We start from the raw sequence: 19,560 nt of genomic DNA on the forward strand, positions 1-19,560 counted from the left end.
CTATGACCCTTTTATCAATACTGTGCTTAAACAAACTGCCATGACTGGTATATTTCAGCTGCTCTGTCTAGCACTGGGCTTGTGCTCACGTTATGTTTCTGAATGTGTTCCTCTTCCTCTGCAACATTTTAAAACGTCGATAATTTGACTACACGGCTTTCACCTTGTGTTCACTCACACTGCTGAACACAATAACGTAATCCCTCTCCATCAGCAACCAAGCGTGAACGGCAAAGTAGTGTAATCTCCACCCAGGATGGCCATTACACTGCGTAATAGAGACTTCAAACACTATGACATGCAATAAGTGGCATCTGAGGGGTTACCGTGGGGTTAGAAAGCTGCTGATTTGACAGTCTTAGATGAGTGCAAAGAAGCTTTGACTGAGCAAATAATGTACATCATAAAACTGCTGCAAAAATTAGCATATTTGAAGCACGAGCAGGAGCTGCTGTAGCAGTATGAAACGTACTGTAGTACAGTGGAGTCTTCCCTTCTGCTTTCGCACTGAGGAAGTGATATTTTCTAAAAGCCAGCCCCTGCAGTGGTGTGAAATCTCTCTTGCGCTCCCTTTATTATGTGTTTCTTTCCCCTCTTTGTTCACATGTTGGCCTGTTGACATTTAATAGGATAGCAGAGCAATATTTCCTGCCTTCAGTGAGGTAGATCGGAGTCTTTTAAGATCCTATTGATGATGTCAGGCCTGTCAGTTTGAAATACATGTGGACCCCGGAGGAATCGTCTGTACATGAACTTCAGATCAGAATTTTTAGCAGGCGGTTGAGGATAAAGCTGAAAAGGCAATTTTTCCGTGTCCTGTACTGTTTCTGTGTTTGATCATGTATCACGGACTAACCGTCAAAAGTTGTGCACTGAGGCTGCGACAAACTCTGCCCCATCACCTCGGCTACAGATCCCACAGCAGTGGAGATGTGACTTCACAATACTTCCCAGTGAAAGCCTGCGTTGCTAAGCAACCCACAGTCCGCAGTGCCAAGATACAGGGGTGTTTCCTCGCTGATGAGGGAGATGTGTGTGCTCTGTCTGTGTGTGTGTAGGGACGGTTTGTGCATTGAGCCTATTAGAAACCCTCCTACCTTTGCTGATGCATACATTTCACATGCAAAAAAAACAAAAAAATAGAAGCACAAGCAGGAAGTTGATGAGCTGAAGTGATGCTGCGTATCCACAAGAGGACATTTCAGGAAGATAAACTGGTTTTGTTTGTGGATATTGATGAGGCAACTGCATCGTGAAGTCAGCCGTTTCCTTTTCGCCACTAAAGATTGATCCGCTCACAGAGTTCCTCCTCTGAGTGCCCCACGGTGGCAGTACAATAGTTGCTGTATGCTGTATGCATCCATATTCATGAGCAGGGAGCCGGGAAACAAAGTTGCTGCCTCTTTGAATGGCGAAGCGTCTTTGGATGAATTTATCAATAATGTAAACTGGTAAAAGTTTAATGGTGTTTGCAGTCGCCGATGTCATCTAGTGGGAAATCGTTAGGTCAGTTATCTAACCCCAGACTCTCTCCCTCAAACACACACACACACACGCACGCACACACACACACACACACACACACACACACACACACACACACACACACACACACACACACACACACACACACACACACACAAGCACAGCTCCGGTGGTGAAATGCTTTGTAAGGACATTAAACTGATACTGAGTGTTCAGCTCTGTCTTCCCGCTTGTCACGTCTCTTTCTCTCCTTCATGTTCTATCTCTCGCATATTCCTCTCTTCCTTCACCCCCGCTCCTCTTCCTCTTCCTCTTCCTTCCCCTCCCGTCCTTCCTCCGCGCTCAGCTCTCGCCCATTTTTTCAACCCTCCTCTCATATGGTCGGCGCTGATACAGCCGGCGGAACAATATACCTCTATTTGCCTCGACCTCCTAACTCCCCGGCTCCTGACTCAGGCTGCTGATAAGCCGTGTCAGCGAGCGACGAGGACATGCGGCGTTACACTGGCAGGATTTTCCACACCGCGAGTGGAAGACGCGGCTTCTGCTCAGAGTCGCACCTCCGAGCCGCAGGCTCAATTGCTGATATTATTTTGATTACATCCAGTATTACATATTGACAACTTTACCACAGGAAAAACTGTATTTTTCTGGCCTTAGAGACAGTTGTCTTTACACATGACCGAGGATTCAAACCGGCATCCCTTCGGTCCCGAGGCTCAACCTGCAGGCCTGGGCTGCCTCCTGACCACAGACATCATTACAGTAGACACCAATCCGCCATAACATTAAAACCACTGACAGGTGAAACATAAAGTAGAACACAACAGCACAGCAGTAAATCCCCTCTTTACTAGGATGATAAAGTTCAGTTGTTGTTCGGTCTGATGGAGAGAGGAGTAGATTTGTTTTAATGATCATCTCAGAGACTGTAATCTGTGGTGCTGTTGAACTACACTGGGTTATACTAGGAGCTGTTCCTAGTATTTTGTACCTCCTATTTAAATGACATTTTTGGATTAACCTCTGAGTTTATTATTATCATTATCATTATCATTATTATTTGTGGTCATAAGACAAGTAGTGTCATACTTTATGCTTCACCCGTCAGTGGCTTTAATTTCAAACCGGGCCAACACTTCATATTTCTGTTCATCTTGTTTTTCCTGTCTACTTCCGGTTTAACTTAACATTTTAATCACCCTTTCTCAGCAGTATAAAACCTGACATCACTGCTTTATGGATCCATTGTCCTTATGTAGGTGATGACTTCCAGGTGACTCTTTCCAAAGTATCTTTAGATTTGACGACTTGTTGAGCACTTGCCTTTTCGGGAATTCTGTCAACTGTTTAACATATTTAGAGAGTAATAAACTGATGAAACTACCAGGGGTCAGGTGCTTCATGGTAGATTATTTGGGCCACTACTTTTCTGTCTGCCACTCATAATGCTCCACACCTGCCCACCTCATATTTTGCCACATGAAATGAAAGCATGTGCTGAAAGAAAGTTAAATGACAGTTCTCCTGCTCAAATTGGGAACAAGAAGATCTGTGATCTACTTTTTGATTAAAGTGGCATTTCTTCACATGGGATCTCACAAACAAACCCAAATAATCACCCACGTGTGACTGCGTGCTCATACATGAACACGCATGCACACATTTATGCACGGTGACAGTGACAGATAGCGCATTACAACGGGCTGCAGCAGTCACCCTCAGTATTTCATGAACATCCTTCCTCTTTCAGGTCTCCTTTTTTATTTTATTCTGGCAAGTTCAGCAGTCCCCCCCCCCTCCCCCCCCCCCCCCCCCCCCAAAAAAAAGGTCTTATTTTTGTCAGTCTTCTCCCAGAAAATAGCTTCGGTGAGACATGACAGAGAGAAAAGTGAAAGGAGCGAGAAAAGAAAGTGATCGGAGACAGAAAAAACATCTTTGAGGAGTTTGTAGCAAGGAGGGGTTGATGGGAGATGAGCGTTAAAGGTGAGGCAGCAGCAGTTTCTCTGAACAGAGATAAACCACACTCTTCACCCTCAGCCACCTTCCTTCCTGTTGTGAACACCTTCACATGCAGTGGCTGTGTTTTGTTTTGTTTTTTTTAGCTTAGTAAAGTTTTTAAAAGAAAGAAAACATAGAAGGGCGGTTTTCATGAGTTGCACAAGAAAAAGGAAAGGGTATAAAAGGGTGAGGCCACTGAAGAGAAGCAGAAGTAATAGTGTCAGCATTTCTCCTCATAGCGGCCATTTCATAAATCTTCTCCCGAGTGATTTCCTGTCTTCAGACATGAAAAAAGATCAATTTCTTTTGCTCTCTCTGACTAGTGTCTGGCTGAACCTGAACTTGCAGATTTTCAGAGTTCAGAGCGCGCACACACACACACACACACACACACACACACACACACACACACACACACACACACACACACACACACACACACACACACACACACACACACACACACACACACACGAGGCTGATTGAATCAGAACCTGTGCTCACAGGAAAAATGTCAGAATCCTGTCTTTACAGCAAATACCCCAAAATAACCAATGTCTATGTGAAAATGACTCTTGTCCGTTGGGAGCAAAAGAGGAAATAGTGTGATGTTGTTATTGCAACCCCGGTATCATGTCCAATACACGTCAGTTCACTACAGGATGCCATGTAAGTGTCATGTGTTGACTCACCTCGGCATGAACCTGAAGGTGCCTCAGGTTTAGCCACAAAAACGAAGTAATTAGGCTTATGAACAAAAACGACTTAGTTAGCTTTTGGAAAATATCAAAGTTTGGATTAAAATAGGTAATTTTACATAACTTGGGTAACAACACATTATGTAAAAAACTTGTTTACGTTGCTAAAAAGAAATCACTACACTTTCTCAGACCTTGCTGACACAGAGAACGACACACACACACACACACACACACACACACACACACACACCACACACACACACACACACACACACACACACACACACACACACACACATACACTTTGTGACGTCCAGTTGAATATCACTGCCCCATCCCCACCTCCTGCTCATGGTTTGCTGAGCCAGGACACCTCCTGGTGCAGGACCTGTCCTTTTGTCATGTTTGAACTTCAGCACACAGTAGGTTTTAATAAAGAAGAGGTGCCTTTTGCACATCCTCTGCAAGAGTCCTCTGTGCTTTGATTCCCGCTCCTTTCATGAACGTGATGGGGAGTTGTGAAGCCAGAATTTCACCAGGTTTGCATCAACCCGACAGTCTCGGTCACATACTGTACAAAGTAAGCAATATTCATGCCGTTTTACTCAGGTTTCATACATGTTTCTGAATTGCGATGAGCATTTTAGGAAGAATTGGAGCAACCTATTCTTAGAACTTGTACCATACTGAGGATATCTAAAAAATGTTATGGCAAGAGATATTATATTTTGTGAACAAATTTTACTTCCTTAAGGCAAAATAGCTGTGCAAAGCATTGCACATCTTCCTAGAACATCATATCAAGTGTTCCAAAACTGGCAAAAGAAAAATAAATAAATGTCGGCTCCCATTCCCGAGAATATCAGGATTAAGTGTGCTAAAATACACCATAGGAGGCACGTAATCTTTAAACTACGGAAGGAAAAAAAGTAGCAATGATCTTATGAAATTTCAAAGCCACCATCCGAACCTCAAACAAACAAAACTCTATTGAAAACATGATAGAAATATCACATCCATATTTATGTCATATATTAATTCAATAAAAGTTACAGTTTCCTCATTGGTCCACACAGATCTGATGTTTCTTGTCTTTTCGGAGGAGCAAAAAGCTTCAGTGAACATTCATGTACTTCATGATTTAGTTTCACTAAATGTGTTTGTTTTCACTGCGGTTTGTCACTTTTTTTTTTTCATTACAGAAATACACCAACATTTATTAACTGTCACACTCCCTGACCTAACCACATGCTTTTTCAGGCGCCTAAACAACATGCGTGTATACTTTTCATGTCAAGGCAAAGCAAAACGTGACACCCACAAGGTATTCTCGTGGACTGATGGGTGTATTGCATGCTTTGGCGTCATATCAGATCGGCACAAACATGGCAAAAATTCAGGAAAACGCTGCCACATAGATCTCAACGTATGCTTTTTCTTTCTTTCTTCTAAATATGATTGATGGTATAGGCTGTGCATAAGCACTGGCATTCTTTATATATTACCTGCAACATCTAAGTTTGGAGAAAGTTTGCAGTGAAACACTTCACGTTTGCTAAAGTTCAAGTTCCAGTACTTCAACAAAAACTGATATCTCAGATATCTTCCGCATGTCTTGGTGCAACTGTAGCATCACGTCATTCCTTCCCTCAGTGGGAGAGATAGATCTGGAGAAAGAGCGTACGAAGAGCCGAGGCTGTGGCGTGCGTGGAGACGAGCGGAGACAGATGCAGAACCACGTCCTGTGTGAGTCCTAGTAAACACAATGAATAATATCTATTCAGAGAGGCTCGTCTATATTGATCGCCCTCGGACTGTGTGAGCACCTCATCTCTTCCTGCCGAGGATTCATTTCCCTTCTCTCATGAAAGAAATAAGAGCTGCAGAAAACTTGAGGAGATGAGTTGAAACTTTTTTTATTTTTTCCACATCAAACTTTGCTCTTTTGAGTCTGTTACCTTATTTCTCCTCACTTGCTCTCGAGCTACACACACAGGACTGTCTATGTTGTCAGATCATTAGTGGACAGAATCAGAGGAATCAGCAGTGAGATGCAGGGCGGCAGGGAAGACATCAGGCTTGCATATTGTTTTCCCTTCATTAGACAAGAGAAGTCATTTCAAGTGTGTGTGTGTGTGTATGTGGTGTGTGAGAGAGAGAGAGAGAGAGAGAGAGAGAGAGAGAGAGAGAGAGAGAGAGAGAGAGGAAAGGCTGAAAAACCCATGAGAGCTGAAACACAGAATACTTTTTGTGGTGTTGATGAGTTTGATGATGTCGCCTCGCTGATGAAAGCATTGGTTGTGTGTGTGTGTGTGTGTGTGTGTGTGTGTGTGTGTGTGTGTGTGTGTGCGTGTGCGTGTGTGTTATAGAGCATGCAGGCTTCTTGTTTTCAGAGTTTTGACAGAGCATATCCCTGTGCATCTTTTCCCTAATTGAATCCATCCCTCAGGGCGTCACTATTTCTTTATATGCTGACATCATAAAGGTGTACGTGTGTGTGTTGTGTGTGTGTGTGTGTGTGTGCGTGTGCGTGTGGTGCGTGCGCGTGAGTGTGCGTGTGTGTGTGTGTGTTCACACTGAAGCCAGAACACTGCAAACACTCCTTATTGTTTAATTATAGCCCACCAGCTGGAGAGGCAGAGGAAGAGAACGAAGGCTTGAGAGGAAGAGTTATTGATTAAATTAGGCAGATTGTTCATGTTTAATGTTTTGCTTTGTCTCCATCTCTCTGCCCTGAGCCCTCTGCTCTGCCTTCTCCTTGATGCTTCTCTGCCAATAAAAACCTCTTTATTCTCTTGTAAAACCTCCAGTAAACAATATGTTTTAAATTTCAGCAGCCGAAAGAGATTTCAAGTATACCGGTGCAACCTTTGAAAAAAACAAAACCGCTTCCTTTTCAGTTGTAATGATACGCTCTATTTGTAGATACTTAGTAAGATGTTCTGACTCGGTTCTGTGATATGTGCAATATTAGCATTTGCAGTAGCAACAAGTGGTCGAAACAGAAGGTAAATGCTAAACACACACGTGTAAGCTAACAGTAGCAGAAGTAGCGACCAGTCACAACGTCAAAAATGATAGCAGGTAGATAGTACAGAGCAAGTTTTAAAGGACTATGTCACCAATGTGCTGAGAGAACTTAGTTAGGCGGCTTCATTGGCTCAGATGGTAGATCGGCTTGACCACGAATGGAAGGGTCGGCGGTTCTTTCCCCGGCTCCTCCTGTCCACATGCCGAAGTGTCCTCGGACAAGACACTGAACCCCCAGTTGCTCCCGATGGCGTACCATCGATGTGCGAATGTATCTGTGAATGTATTCTTGACGGCGAGCACCTTGCATGGTTATTCAGCTCCATTAGTGTGCGAATGCGTGAATGGGAAACAGTGTAAAGCGCTTTGAGACCGCTGAGGTGATAAAGCGCTATATAAGCGCAGACCATTTACTATTTAGTTTGGGTTAGGAAAAGATCGCTTTAAAGAAATCCTTTCTTACAGACCAAAACTATGGTCTCCTGGGAGAAAGTCCTGGGTTTGATCAACTCTAGCACTTTTGTGCTTAAATGACCTCCATCACGTGAACACCTTCTTCCCCCCTGGTTATATGTGCGTGTGCTTTTGACACTGAGACGAGGCAAAACGTTAAATGGACACCGTATCTTATGGTGGATTGATGGGTTATAGGAGCATGATACTGGGCTGCACAATGAGCGTCTTTAAACACATGCTGTCGTGTGAACCATCGGACATCAACAGAAGTTTTAAGGCGAAGGTATTTCTTGTGAATGATCTTAACTTTTGCATTGGTAAGAGAACATTTTCTCATCTTTTAAAAGTTAGTCAGTCTTTTAGTCTGTCTACCTCCACAAACCCCAACACATCTGTATCGAGTGATTCATACCTGCTGCAAAATAACTGCCTTGCTAAATAACAGTGACGCACTCTGCCATAGACACCAGCCACGAATGATATACTCAGCATCCGTATTTATGTCGACAGCTCGCTCTGACGACCAGCTTTTGCACCATGCTACTGAATCCAGTGGCTTGATGATTATCTTCCTCTAGATGTTTTGACTTCTATCTGCTGTCTGACGGGAGATTTCTTGTCCAATGTCTTAGACAACGTTCTGACTTTTAATCTACACACCATCGACCAACACCAGCATCTCTCATTACTGCCTGCAAACACTTCCTGTATAAGTTACACCACCTTTATTCCACATTAACGTTTAAAAGAACGTTACGTAGCTTTCGACTCTCTCCTCTCTGTCACTGCCAAGAGCGTCTTAACTGAAGACAGCTTACAGAGCCTCAAAAAAATAATTGGCCTGCCAACACATAACTTGACAGGACCTTCGGATTTACAGCAGTCAGACGCACAGACGAGATCATCTCCACCACCACTACTACTGTGTGTCCTTGCTGCAAGCCTTTGGGGATGCTGAGGAGGGAAGGGTCATAAAGTCTCCGCACAACTAACCGTCACGTACCGACTCCGGAGAGAACCACAGCAGACCTGACTTTCTTTCATGTAAACATAGTACACGCTGCACATTGATTTATTCTGTTGTTTTCATTATCCATTGTTTCCCTGAAAGTTTCCCTGGTGACCAATTCAGAGTAAACAACTTTCCTTAATGAGGATAACGTTTGATCGCATTACGTTACAGACAGCTGTGGGTTCTACTACTCTTTAATGCATATCTATGTTAAAAGTCTAAGTTTTGCTTTGCTAAATTAGGAAGAGGCCAATTACGAGACATCGGTGGGACACATCTTTGAAATTCAGCGTGGAACTCTCTCCGGTGGCATTAGGAAGCATTACTATCTTGTTAAAACGTGTTCGTAGATGGTAGTTTATGAATTCTTTTTTTTTTAGATCTGCTCATTATACTACTCTTCTACAAACTCACCTAAATTTGTCTCTCAGAGTTTGGAGGAAAGCAAAAGTTAATCTTCGAGCTCTTTTGTTGTAGTTGTTGTTGTTCAGACAACATAGAAAAGTCTTACTAACACTAAATTGTGTTTCTGCTGCACTGAGTGAATTGTTATTTGCTCTTGTTCTTGTTAGTGTGCTATAATCAGTCCACTGACAGTGTTCAATTTTGTCTAGGCCCAAACGGCATCCAACAGTGACGTCACTCATTCGTTTTTGAACTGCCATTATGAAGCCTCGAGTGATTGGAGCCCGGAAGTGACCATATATGGACGAGCTAGGGAGGAAAGAGTGGTGGATCTGCCTCGATCTGATTATAAACCCGACGATACTATGTCCGACCCACCGATATCAGAAACATGGCTGCACCACAGGCCTGTCAATCAAACAGACAAGCCCCCTAAAACACAGCTTTTTGAGGCCTGACTTCTAATTAATGACCGAATTATTTTCAGATGGACCGCCAGAAAACTATTAAGGAGGAATCCCTTTGGCAAATGATACCAAATGACTCGTAGAAAAAATTTGTTGACTTTGTATTTCATGAGTGAAATTGAATGGGAGTCAGTGGAGATCGGAGGCTTTTTGGAGCCAAACCCTAGCGGCCCTCAGTGGTATTACAGTTCAGTCATTTCTGCATCGGCTCATTTTACAGACCGGGAAGCTTTCGTCCACTTTTATACAGTCTAGATAAGAAGCAGCAAGGTTTATGTGTAGTGTGGTGTTTCATTTTGTTTCTCTTATGCTGTCTTGTATGTACAAATAGATTATTCATGCATAACCGCCACCATAACATAGACATATAAGAAATTGAATGCTAATTTATAATCTCTGATGAAGGAGGAAATAACATTCTTTTGAAACTCTGAACTTCTCAGGTGTGTTCTCAGTTTTGTCCGGAGCCTGATGGACTTCTCACTGAACTGCAGTGCCATTGTTTCCCTCTGGTGAAGGCTGATGATATCAGTCGCTTCCACAGACACCCCATGCAGCTCATTATTTTTAATTAGCTCCACCTCCTCCGTCCTTAACTGCAAACGTTTGCCGGTGCCACCGCTGTGTGTCAACAGCAGTTAGCGCTCCCTTAAAACTTTCAGTGCCACCACTCTCGAACTAGAGGCCTGCGTGACTGAGTTTTTGTTTGCTGTTTAATGATCCCTCTTTCTGTACCAACTGATCTTTTTAATTGCGTCCCTTTAGACTCACTAAACTTTCTGCGGCCTCCGGTGTGTTAAATAATCCTGCTCTGCCCTCCAGCTGCAACCATCATTATCAAAATGACACGACTGGGGTTCTTCTGGTCACAGACTCAAATATCCCTCCGGTTAATCTAGGTAGTGGCAATACTCCTGTTTAGTGAAGGTAGTAATGAAAGCGGTCCACAGTTTATTAACAATGGTAATTACTTTCCAACACTAGTGTTCAAATCAGAATTTTCTGGAACTTTTGTTGAGTTACTGTTCATGTCTCTTGACTGACTGCAAACTACAATACGACAGAGAGAAGACACTATTGATATGATAGTAGTTCAAACCTCTGTTGCCTTTAAAGTCAGCGCTGTCAAGATGGTTTGTAGTTGGTCAACGGTGCAAATCTGAGCGCTAAAGCTCGCCTAAATTGCACTATATGCTACCCGCTGCTTTACATTACACAGCTAATGAACCCAGTGATTACAGTCATTCCCTTCTCTAAGCTCCAAATACGTTAATAATGCTGCTGTGATGAGCTGCAAATGGGAACAATGTAAAGGTTTGTGTTAGATAGAAGAAATCTGTGTCAGCATCTTAGAAATATATATGCTAGCTGAGCACTTTGTTTGGAACACCAAACGTATTACGGCTTCCCTTTAAGTACTTGATAAGATGTTGAAAACCTTCCTGTGAGTTTCTGCTTCATGTTGACATGATTCCACCACAGCATATCTGCAGCTTTGTCAGCTGCACATTCATTCTGCCAATCGCCTCCTTCATCTCATCCCCAAGGTCTTCTACTTCAGGTTTGGTGACTGGGGAGCCTGAGTCGCTGTCATGCTCTGAAAACTGGCCTGAAACTGTTTTTTGATTGTAAACTGTGGCAATGAACCGTGGCACATAGTCAGCAAAAACACTCAAGATAGACTGTGGCATTGAAACCATGAGTGATTGGTAGTAAGGCGCCCAAAGTGTCCCCACACCATTACACCACAAGAGAGATACAAATGTTTTGGACCTTTCCAGGATTTTGTGTAATACACTGCTGCTATATGATTGGCTGATTGGATAATTACACAAATAAGCAGATGTACAGGTGTTCCTAATAAAGTGCTCCAGGTATATATTTCACCTTGTGATTTTTAGTTACAGCCTTATCAATGTAGGGTATCTGAATTTGTCTTTATTGAAATTTTCCAAAACCTTATGTTTAATCAAAAAATGTAATAATTTCTACCAATCAACCAACACCGATTTAACTTAGCTGCTTTATTCTTAAAAGTTACAATTGATAGACGGCATGCTGGGAAATGGGAGGGCAGGAGCCCAAGAAAAATACATGCACCGGGGCCAATCACAGCTACTGCGCAGCTTTCATAAAAGTTATGTTACGTAAGAGAGTGGATGCAGCAAATAATAAGACAGGATCTGGTGTTGTTACAATTTAATTTTCAAGAATGGATATTAAAAAAACCAACTAAAAATCAATCATGTACGCTCAGTGCGTACAGGATTATGGCTGGCACGCACCAGGGATGACGTGCATTTTAAATTATTGGCTGTAAGTCAATTTAATTTTTCTGAAAAATTTTTTTGTGATCCTTGAGAGGATGATACCTCATGACTTATCCCTCTGATCTTTACTTGATAATGTAAAGCAGGTTGTTTTACAGATTCACGTCATGGTTTAAAAAGTGAACCTTTGAGCTGAGAGATGAGATTTTTTTACTGCTACACGTCTTCTTTTTTACAGCTTTCATCATTTTCTCTGGTGTTCTGCTTTGAAACTGGAATCGGTGGTGGTTTCACGTTCGTTCTGCTCTTGCTATTTTTTTTCCCGTGGCGACTGTGGGGCCACGGCAACCCAGCTTTACCATGGGTCAGCGGGATGAATGAGCAAGTGTCGCCTAATGCGATAAAAGACGGACAGGTCGTTTGTCCTCACAGCCTGTGTGCACAAACACACACTCACACACCTTTGACAGATGAAAAGTGCTGTTTTCCTTTTTGGCTCACGTGTCACACACACACACACACACACACACACACACACACACACACACACACACACACACACACACACGGATGACAAACTGGCTATTCTGTCTAACATCGTTAGCCGGGCTGGATGCAGGGAGCCGACTGGGGGTGCAGCAGCAATCTATGAAAGATGTGTGTGTGTGTGTGTGTGTGTGTGTGTGTGTGTGTGTGTGTGTGTGTGTGTGTGTGTGTTTATTGAAATACAATCTGTGTTTAGGCTCATCATTGATTGGTGTCACATTGCTCAGGCTGCTGTTCATCCTCACCACATTAGGATTGCCCACTTGGACCCTAAAGTCAATCAAATTCACGCGCTATGCTTTAAGATGTCTTCCTCTTCACTAACTTTAAAGACTTTTCCCTCCTCTTCGTCAGCCTCCCAGTCTCTCGGCCTCTGCTTCTGTTGCCTTTTGTTGTGCCTCACACAATCTCTTTAATATCCGGCTCCCTCGTAAACAATTTGAACGTTTTCCAGCACGCCTTGAAAACAGATCTGTAGTTAACAGGTTGAAATGGGAGCAGCGACACTGGGAACAGCCGCAGGTGGGTTTCCCTGTTGCTTGGATTCCTCCGCGGCTCATTTTTCTTCTCCAAAACACGTTTTAATAGTGACTGGAAGAGATGAATGCGCATCACGTTGTCAGATGAGGCTGGGATAATGAGGTCACTGGAGAAAGCCGAGAGAAATGCATGTGTTGTTTGTTTTTTTTCTGCTGGTTGTCTGCTGTCATCTCTCCGTGTTATATTCCTTAACTCTCGTCCTGCACGTGGTTCGAGCGAGCGTCCATGTTGGTGATCCTGCTGAACTGTGTGACTCTGGGCATGTATCATCCCTGTGAAGATAGCAACTGTAACTCTGAGAGGTGCAAGATCCTGCAGGTAAGACTGTTTTTGGCTTGATTTATTATGAATGCAATGTGTTTTCTTTATTTTTTGTTTAATAGGGAAAGTCTGGGCAGAGCAAGATCATCATTTATTTTCATTTTTATGGTTATTCAAGTTCAATTTTATTTATAGTATGAAATAACTATACAACATGGTCTCAAATACATTGTACAATTAATACGACTACAAGTGAATAATACACCCATACTGAAACATCAATTTAAGAAAAATAATAAAACAATGTGCAGCATAGTGGCATACAAATGCAAATACATGAAAAGCAAAAGAGAGATTGGTGTTTTAATGTTTTAAATAGCATAACTAAGGGACACCACAGCCTGCAAAGTCGAGAGGGTGTCGGCCTCCCGAACCCAAACTAGGAGCTGGTTCCATTCTACTTTAGTAAGTCGTAGTAAAGTAAGCTTCTACTGTGAGAGTGAAGCAGTCTATTGGGATAGAGGGGTTCTGTGAAGTCTTTAAGATGATAGGAGCCTGCTTAATAAGGGCTTTGTATGTAAGGAGAAGGGTTTTAAATTCTGAAGAAGCCAATCAAGCACTAGCCTGGCTCCACCAGCTCACAGCTTCAGTTTCCATCACAGATTATAGTCTGGATACGCTGCTCAGCCACTCTGAAGGGCGGACCAATCAGCGACCAGCGTTGGTGGTTAAATGCATTTGTCCCGACCACTGGGATTGGTCAGCTGTGTAAAAAGTGACAGTCACTAGCAGTGTTTTACCCAAAGTTGGACATTTGTAAACTCTCCATGACCAGAGAAAAACGGAGAACTTCCAGCGCAGAATAAACGCTCAGTGCCTCGTCATGCTGCTGGTGTTTGAAAAAAAAAGTGATGCTACCATTAAAAACAGTTTGTTTTCAGGGCAAATGCTTTAGTGGACACTGGCCTCAAGTGGTTGCAATAGTGGCAGAGTTTTGGCTATTTTTGGCGCATGCTGATTGGTTAACATTTACCTGAGGTCTACGCCCAGTAGGGTGGAACAACTGTGTACGATTCCCTGTGGAACAGACCCAGACCCACATGTTAACAGTGAGCTCACTTCTTTCCCAAAGGTGTGTCATTCAAACAGCCCCCCTCTCCCCTGTTGACCACCCAAAATCTCTCTCCCTCACATACGCAGTGACCCCCTCCCGCCCACACACACAACACCACCTCATTACCATCAACACGAGTGCACATCTACCACGGACAGACTGTGCATTTCTGTTGCACTTTTTGATCATTCTTGACTGTTGTTTTAAAGTATATTTCAATGTTTCTGCTGTTGGGTCGAGTGCTGCCAAACAACATTTCATCGAATGACCTACAATGACGATAAAATGGTATCTTATCGACGAGAAGCTAACGTGAGAGACTCATGATAAAGTGCCCTGTTTATTTTCGGAGGCCTGATGAAGCTCCTCTAGAGCCACGTAAAACCCCGTAGCATTATTGTAACTGCCGGCGTAGCAATCTCTTAAGTAGCTGGAGCGTCCCTTTAAAGTGAGCAGTCAGCAGCTTGTAGTTAGGTTTTTAATACAAAGTAGTTGCCTGGAGTTTACTACACTTTGCACATGGAACAGCGGATTAAATATGGATCAGAAACTCTTTTTCCAGATGTGCTGGTGAAAGAAAACAACGTGGAGACATGACAGCGAGACACATTACTCACAAGCATTCATTTATCTCCCTTGATCTTTATTTAATAAGACAAGTACAACCGAGTGGAAGGCCTTCCAGAGCGATGAACAACCAGGGAAAACAAAACACTTTACAGACGCAACATCCAAACACATAAACTAGATGAGTACAACAAATGCTGATTAATGGGCGAACACACGTCAGACGTGTGCACGGCAAAATGCATTTGCAGGAGCAGTTCATGAATCAGCGCAAGGATTATTCAAACAAAAGCAAAACAGATGACAGAGGGCGAGAACACGGAGATAAATTTGAAAAATTTCTAAAAGCAACGTGTTTGATAGAATCTCACAGCGGGCTACCGGAACGATATTTCCCAGCATATCTGGCCTTTGCAGCTCCCCTCCGTTTGCATTATGTGAAATGGAAAATAAACAACAACACTGTGTGGAGGCGTCACCATTAATTTATGGACCTCCTTTAACCCAACAAATACTAATGGAAGAGCCTTGTTGTTCTCACTGTTAAACACCGAGGACAGGAAACACATTTTCACGCTGCTGGATGAGGGAATCGAGCGGATTGAGGTGCAGGAGGATGTATCTGTTATCTGCCGCTGTTCATCTTGTGCGGTGACGAGATAATGTGCTTGCAAAGCGGTTCCAAATAGATTGAACTCAGTCGTCTTATTTTCTCGTCCACTGACTCGGTGAAATTCAGCACTCTCAGTCAACATTGAGATATGTCTCATTTATAAAAACAGAGCCTGTGTTTGCTTTTCTGATATCAAAGTCAGTTTAGTGGGGAACACGGTTACTCATCTGAAGACTGGAAATTATTTTTTCTAAAGGTAGATACATACACGTCCTTCTCTGTGAAGAGTAAATATTGCCTTTGAAAGGAAAGGAAAGGAAAGGAAAGGAAAGGAAAGGAAAGGAAAGGAAAGGAAAGGAAACAAGGGAAGAGGTAAAACAGAAAGAAAGGGAGGTGAGACAAAAAAGGAAGGATGGGGAAGAGGAGAGGAGAGGAGAGGAGAGGAGAGGAGAGGAGAGGAGAGGAGAGGAGAGGAGAGGAGAGGAGAGGAGAGGAGAGGAGAGGAGGACAAATAGGAAGTAAGGCCAGAAAATAAAAGAAAGGAGAGTGGAAAGGAAAGACAAAAACAAAGAGGAAAAGAAGGACGGAAAACATGACAGAAAAAGTAAAAGTAAAAAGGAGAGAAAAAGAAAACAAAGAAGTAGAGAAAGAGGAAAAGTAAAGAGAAGGGAGTAAAGGATATGTAGTGAGAGGAAAGGAGCAAAGACAAGACAGGAACAAAAAGGAAAGAAAGAGGGAGGGAAGGGAAAACTGGGGAATCTGACATGGAAAAGAAAAGAGGGAAGAGGGAATTGAAGAAAAGGAAAAGGTATTGGAGAGGAAATAGAAGGCAAAGAAATGGAAAGGAAGGAAACCAGACCAAAGGAAAGGTGATGAATGAAGAGAGGAGGATGGAATGTGACAGGTGAATATGGAGAGCGGGATGTGTTGAGACAAAAAAAGAAAGATGAAGAGCAGAGGAGTGGAGGTTGGGAGTCTGCTGTTGCCAGGGCATCGACTTCGCTCCAGGATATGAGTTGTAATTTAATTCAGTGGGTCTCCTCTCTGGGGCGCCAACGAACGTACAGCCGGGAGGTTAACGCATCCTTATTAATTCCTCGCCTCCTCCATTTCAATCTCCCCCATCACGTTAAGAGATCGTCGTGGCACATGACCCACGCTCTTGTATTCTCAGCTCCGTTCAGCCTCTCCAGTTTTCTCAGCATTTCTAACACTTTCACATCCATCTTCTTCTTTTCTTTCTGAGGGTTTGGTTTGATCCCCTGAAGTAAAATCTTTTACTTCAGTGGTTTTTATTCAACCCCCGGACCCCGAAACCAGATTTTAGCGGGCAGCTGAAGTGTCACCGAACTGCCGACCGACGAGTGTCACAGCGGTCACTCCTCAACCTGCAATCACACCGAAAGCGTGTCCCACACCCACCAGTCGACCACAGGGTGCCTCGCCCAGGCGTGAACAGTAAGAAGCCTGAGGTTGAAGCACCAAAAAACACGTGATTAGGGTTTGACACGAAAAGTCACTTTAGGTACCAACTTTACGTTTGCCATGTAAGTTACTTCTTCACAGACTTGAACCCTGATCTCCATCAACCACCTCCAACCTGCTGTCCTATCCAGACTTTATTACTCTTTATACTTCATCACCTGGTCTGACCACGCAAAGCAAAATGTGACACTGACATGGTATCCTGGACTGACAGGTGTATTACTTGCTTCAGTTTGATACTGGGCTGTATCTTACTGTTTATTGTTTCAAGAACTAGCCAGTCATTTCATTACAATATATTTCAGGTTGTGGGTAAAAGTATCGTCATAGTGTGTTCACTGCGAATGGGTGCACTTTAAAGGCTACCATAAAAGTTGGGACCAATCCATAAAAAAAAAAAAAATTAAAAAAAACTTTTCTGTGCAGTAGAAGTGATTTTAAATAGATACAATTAAGATTTTTCCCATTAATATACGCACAATGATCCATAATGACATTTGTTTTATTTAATTTCTGCACATTTATTCAAACTCAACAACGAGAATTACTCCTTGATAAAAGTATCCTGACCCTAAATTCAGTGCTTTGTAAACACCTCATGGGCAACCAATACAGCTTTGAGTCTTCTGGATAACTTTCTACAGTCTTTGAGCACTTTTATTTGGCCGGTTTATCCCATTTTTTCCTGCAGATCCTCTCAAGCTCAATCAGATTGGTTGGGAGGCATCTGTGAACCACCATCTTGAGGTCTCTTCGTAGATGTTCGATGGTGTTTAAGTCTGACATCTGGCTCTACCTCTCGAGGACAGTAAGCTGTATGCTTTAGATAACTGTAACACTGAAAGGTGATATCTGCACTCTCGAGTAGGTTTTCCTAAAAAAAAAAAAAAAACTGCATTTGGCTGCATTCATCCTTCCCTCATGTCCCTGCTGCTGAGGAGAACTCCCACATCATGATGCTACCACCGCCATGCTTCACCATAGGGATGGTGTTAGCAGGTGATGTCCAGTGCTTGTTGTTTGCCAGATAGTGCTTTGAGTTCTACCCAAAGAACGTGTCTAATCAGAAGGAAAATCATTTTCCTCACACTCTCAGATTCCATTAAATGCAGTTTGGCAAACACCAAGTGGGCTGTCATGTGCTTTATACTTGAAACGCTGTTCTGTATTGACCAAAGGGTTGTTGATGACCTCCCCGACCAAGAACTATGTTGCCTGTTTACTTCATGGCTTTGTTATTGTCCTGACATGCAATGGGATTGAGATGTGCCTTTCTAAACTACTTCCAGCCTGTTCAATAAAACTCTAGACACATTTCAAGGCTTATCAAAGTAAACAGGATTCTTCGGACCACAATTTGGACCGCTACTGCAAATGGTCTGAATACTTTTGTAAATATTTAAAGAAGAGATTTATTGTGCAATGATAGCCTGTTTTACGTGTGTGTGTTGTTTTTTTTTTATGTTGACAGCATCCAATACGAACGTCAAATTTGTGAACTAGCTAAAAACTGAAGTAAGTAGATGGGGATGGCTGGGAAGGATACGTTTTTCTCTATTGCTGCCCTGATTTATGCCACAGTATGTGGAAATGTTCAAATACACCCCGAGCACAACATGAACTTATTTGTGCTCTCCAGGTACACGTGTTAGTCGCTGAGCGCTCAGATCAGGGCCGTGCCTGACACGGTAGCCGTGCGAGCGTCAGGGCTAATGAGGGAGCTCAGCCAGGCATCTCCGTGACCGTCCTATCAGATGCAGGCGAAACGAGCTCTCATCTCCTGACACAGCTAATGTCCACTGTAATGGTCACAGGCCGCCGCGTAGCTGCAGGGCAGGGAGAGAGATGACCCCTGCTCATTGTGTCAGCACTGTCGAAAGGTTACTCTTATTTACAATTTGTTTTAATGAAGCCAGGAAGCCATTCGGAGCTCGCTCGCTTTCAGCTTCATCACTGCGTGGCTGGATAATATCAAAGATAATCATTCCGCTACTAATGAGACTTTTATCTTATACATCTTACTTTTCTCTTTTCCTTGCAAAGGCTCAGCCTCATTTATTTCTAATCTGCCATCACCATTATTTATTTATTTATTTTTGATTAATTGCCATCCAATCAGTATATATACAGTATATATAGCCCAATAGCACAAATCACACACTAGCATCAGGGGCCTTTACAGCTCTGTACAGCGTGCGACAGCTTCTGTCCTTTGAACCCTTGATTCAGATAAAGGACCTCCTTCCACCACCAAAAAAATTAAAAATAATAATGGGGAAATTGATGTAAAAACTATTATAAAGGTTTGGTCCATACTGAAGTATATCAATGTTGGATAGATGCAGTCCACTTTTCGTTAGACATTCAGATGAACCATACTCATGTTGGAGATTCTCTGGCTTTTGTTCCAGTACCAGGTTGACAGTTTTGTCTTTTTCATAGAAATGTCATGACAACTGTTGGATGGATGGCCATGACCTTTGTTACTGACATTCATTTCTCCCTTTGGATGAACTGTCAACATTTTGATGATCTTTCTTGGTGCCATGATGAGGCAGACATTTTTAATTTTAGACACAATGACCAGACAGTGAATTGATTTGTCAA

The 19,560-nt window shown here is 42.8% G+C and overlaps 1 protein-coding gene across 1 annotated transcript in view; it reads left to right on the top strand.

Annotated features, from left to right (window-relative positions):
- The first annotated feature begins 13,118 nt into the window (after window positions 1-13,118).
- The window catches only part of cacna1g (calcium channel, voltage-dependent, T type, alpha 1G subunit), a 182,819-nt gene continuing 176,377 nt past the window's right edge, over window positions 13,119-19,560 (top strand). Inside the window, 1 exon segment of the mRNA XM_069156162.1 lies at window positions 13,119-13,231. Within this exon segment, the coding sequence (XP_069012263.1) occupies window positions 13,139-13,231 (93 nt within the window). The 5' untranslated portion in view covers window positions 13,119-13,138.

This window comes from Embiotoca jacksoni, unplaced genomic scaffold (genome assembly GCF_022577435.1).
Source record: "Embiotoca jacksoni isolate LCO1_2020_lvr unplaced genomic scaffold, fEmbJac1.0.p SCAF_20, whole genome shotgun sequence".
NCBI lineage: Eukaryota > Metazoa > Chordata > Actinopteri > Embiotocidae > Embiotoca > Embiotoca jacksoni.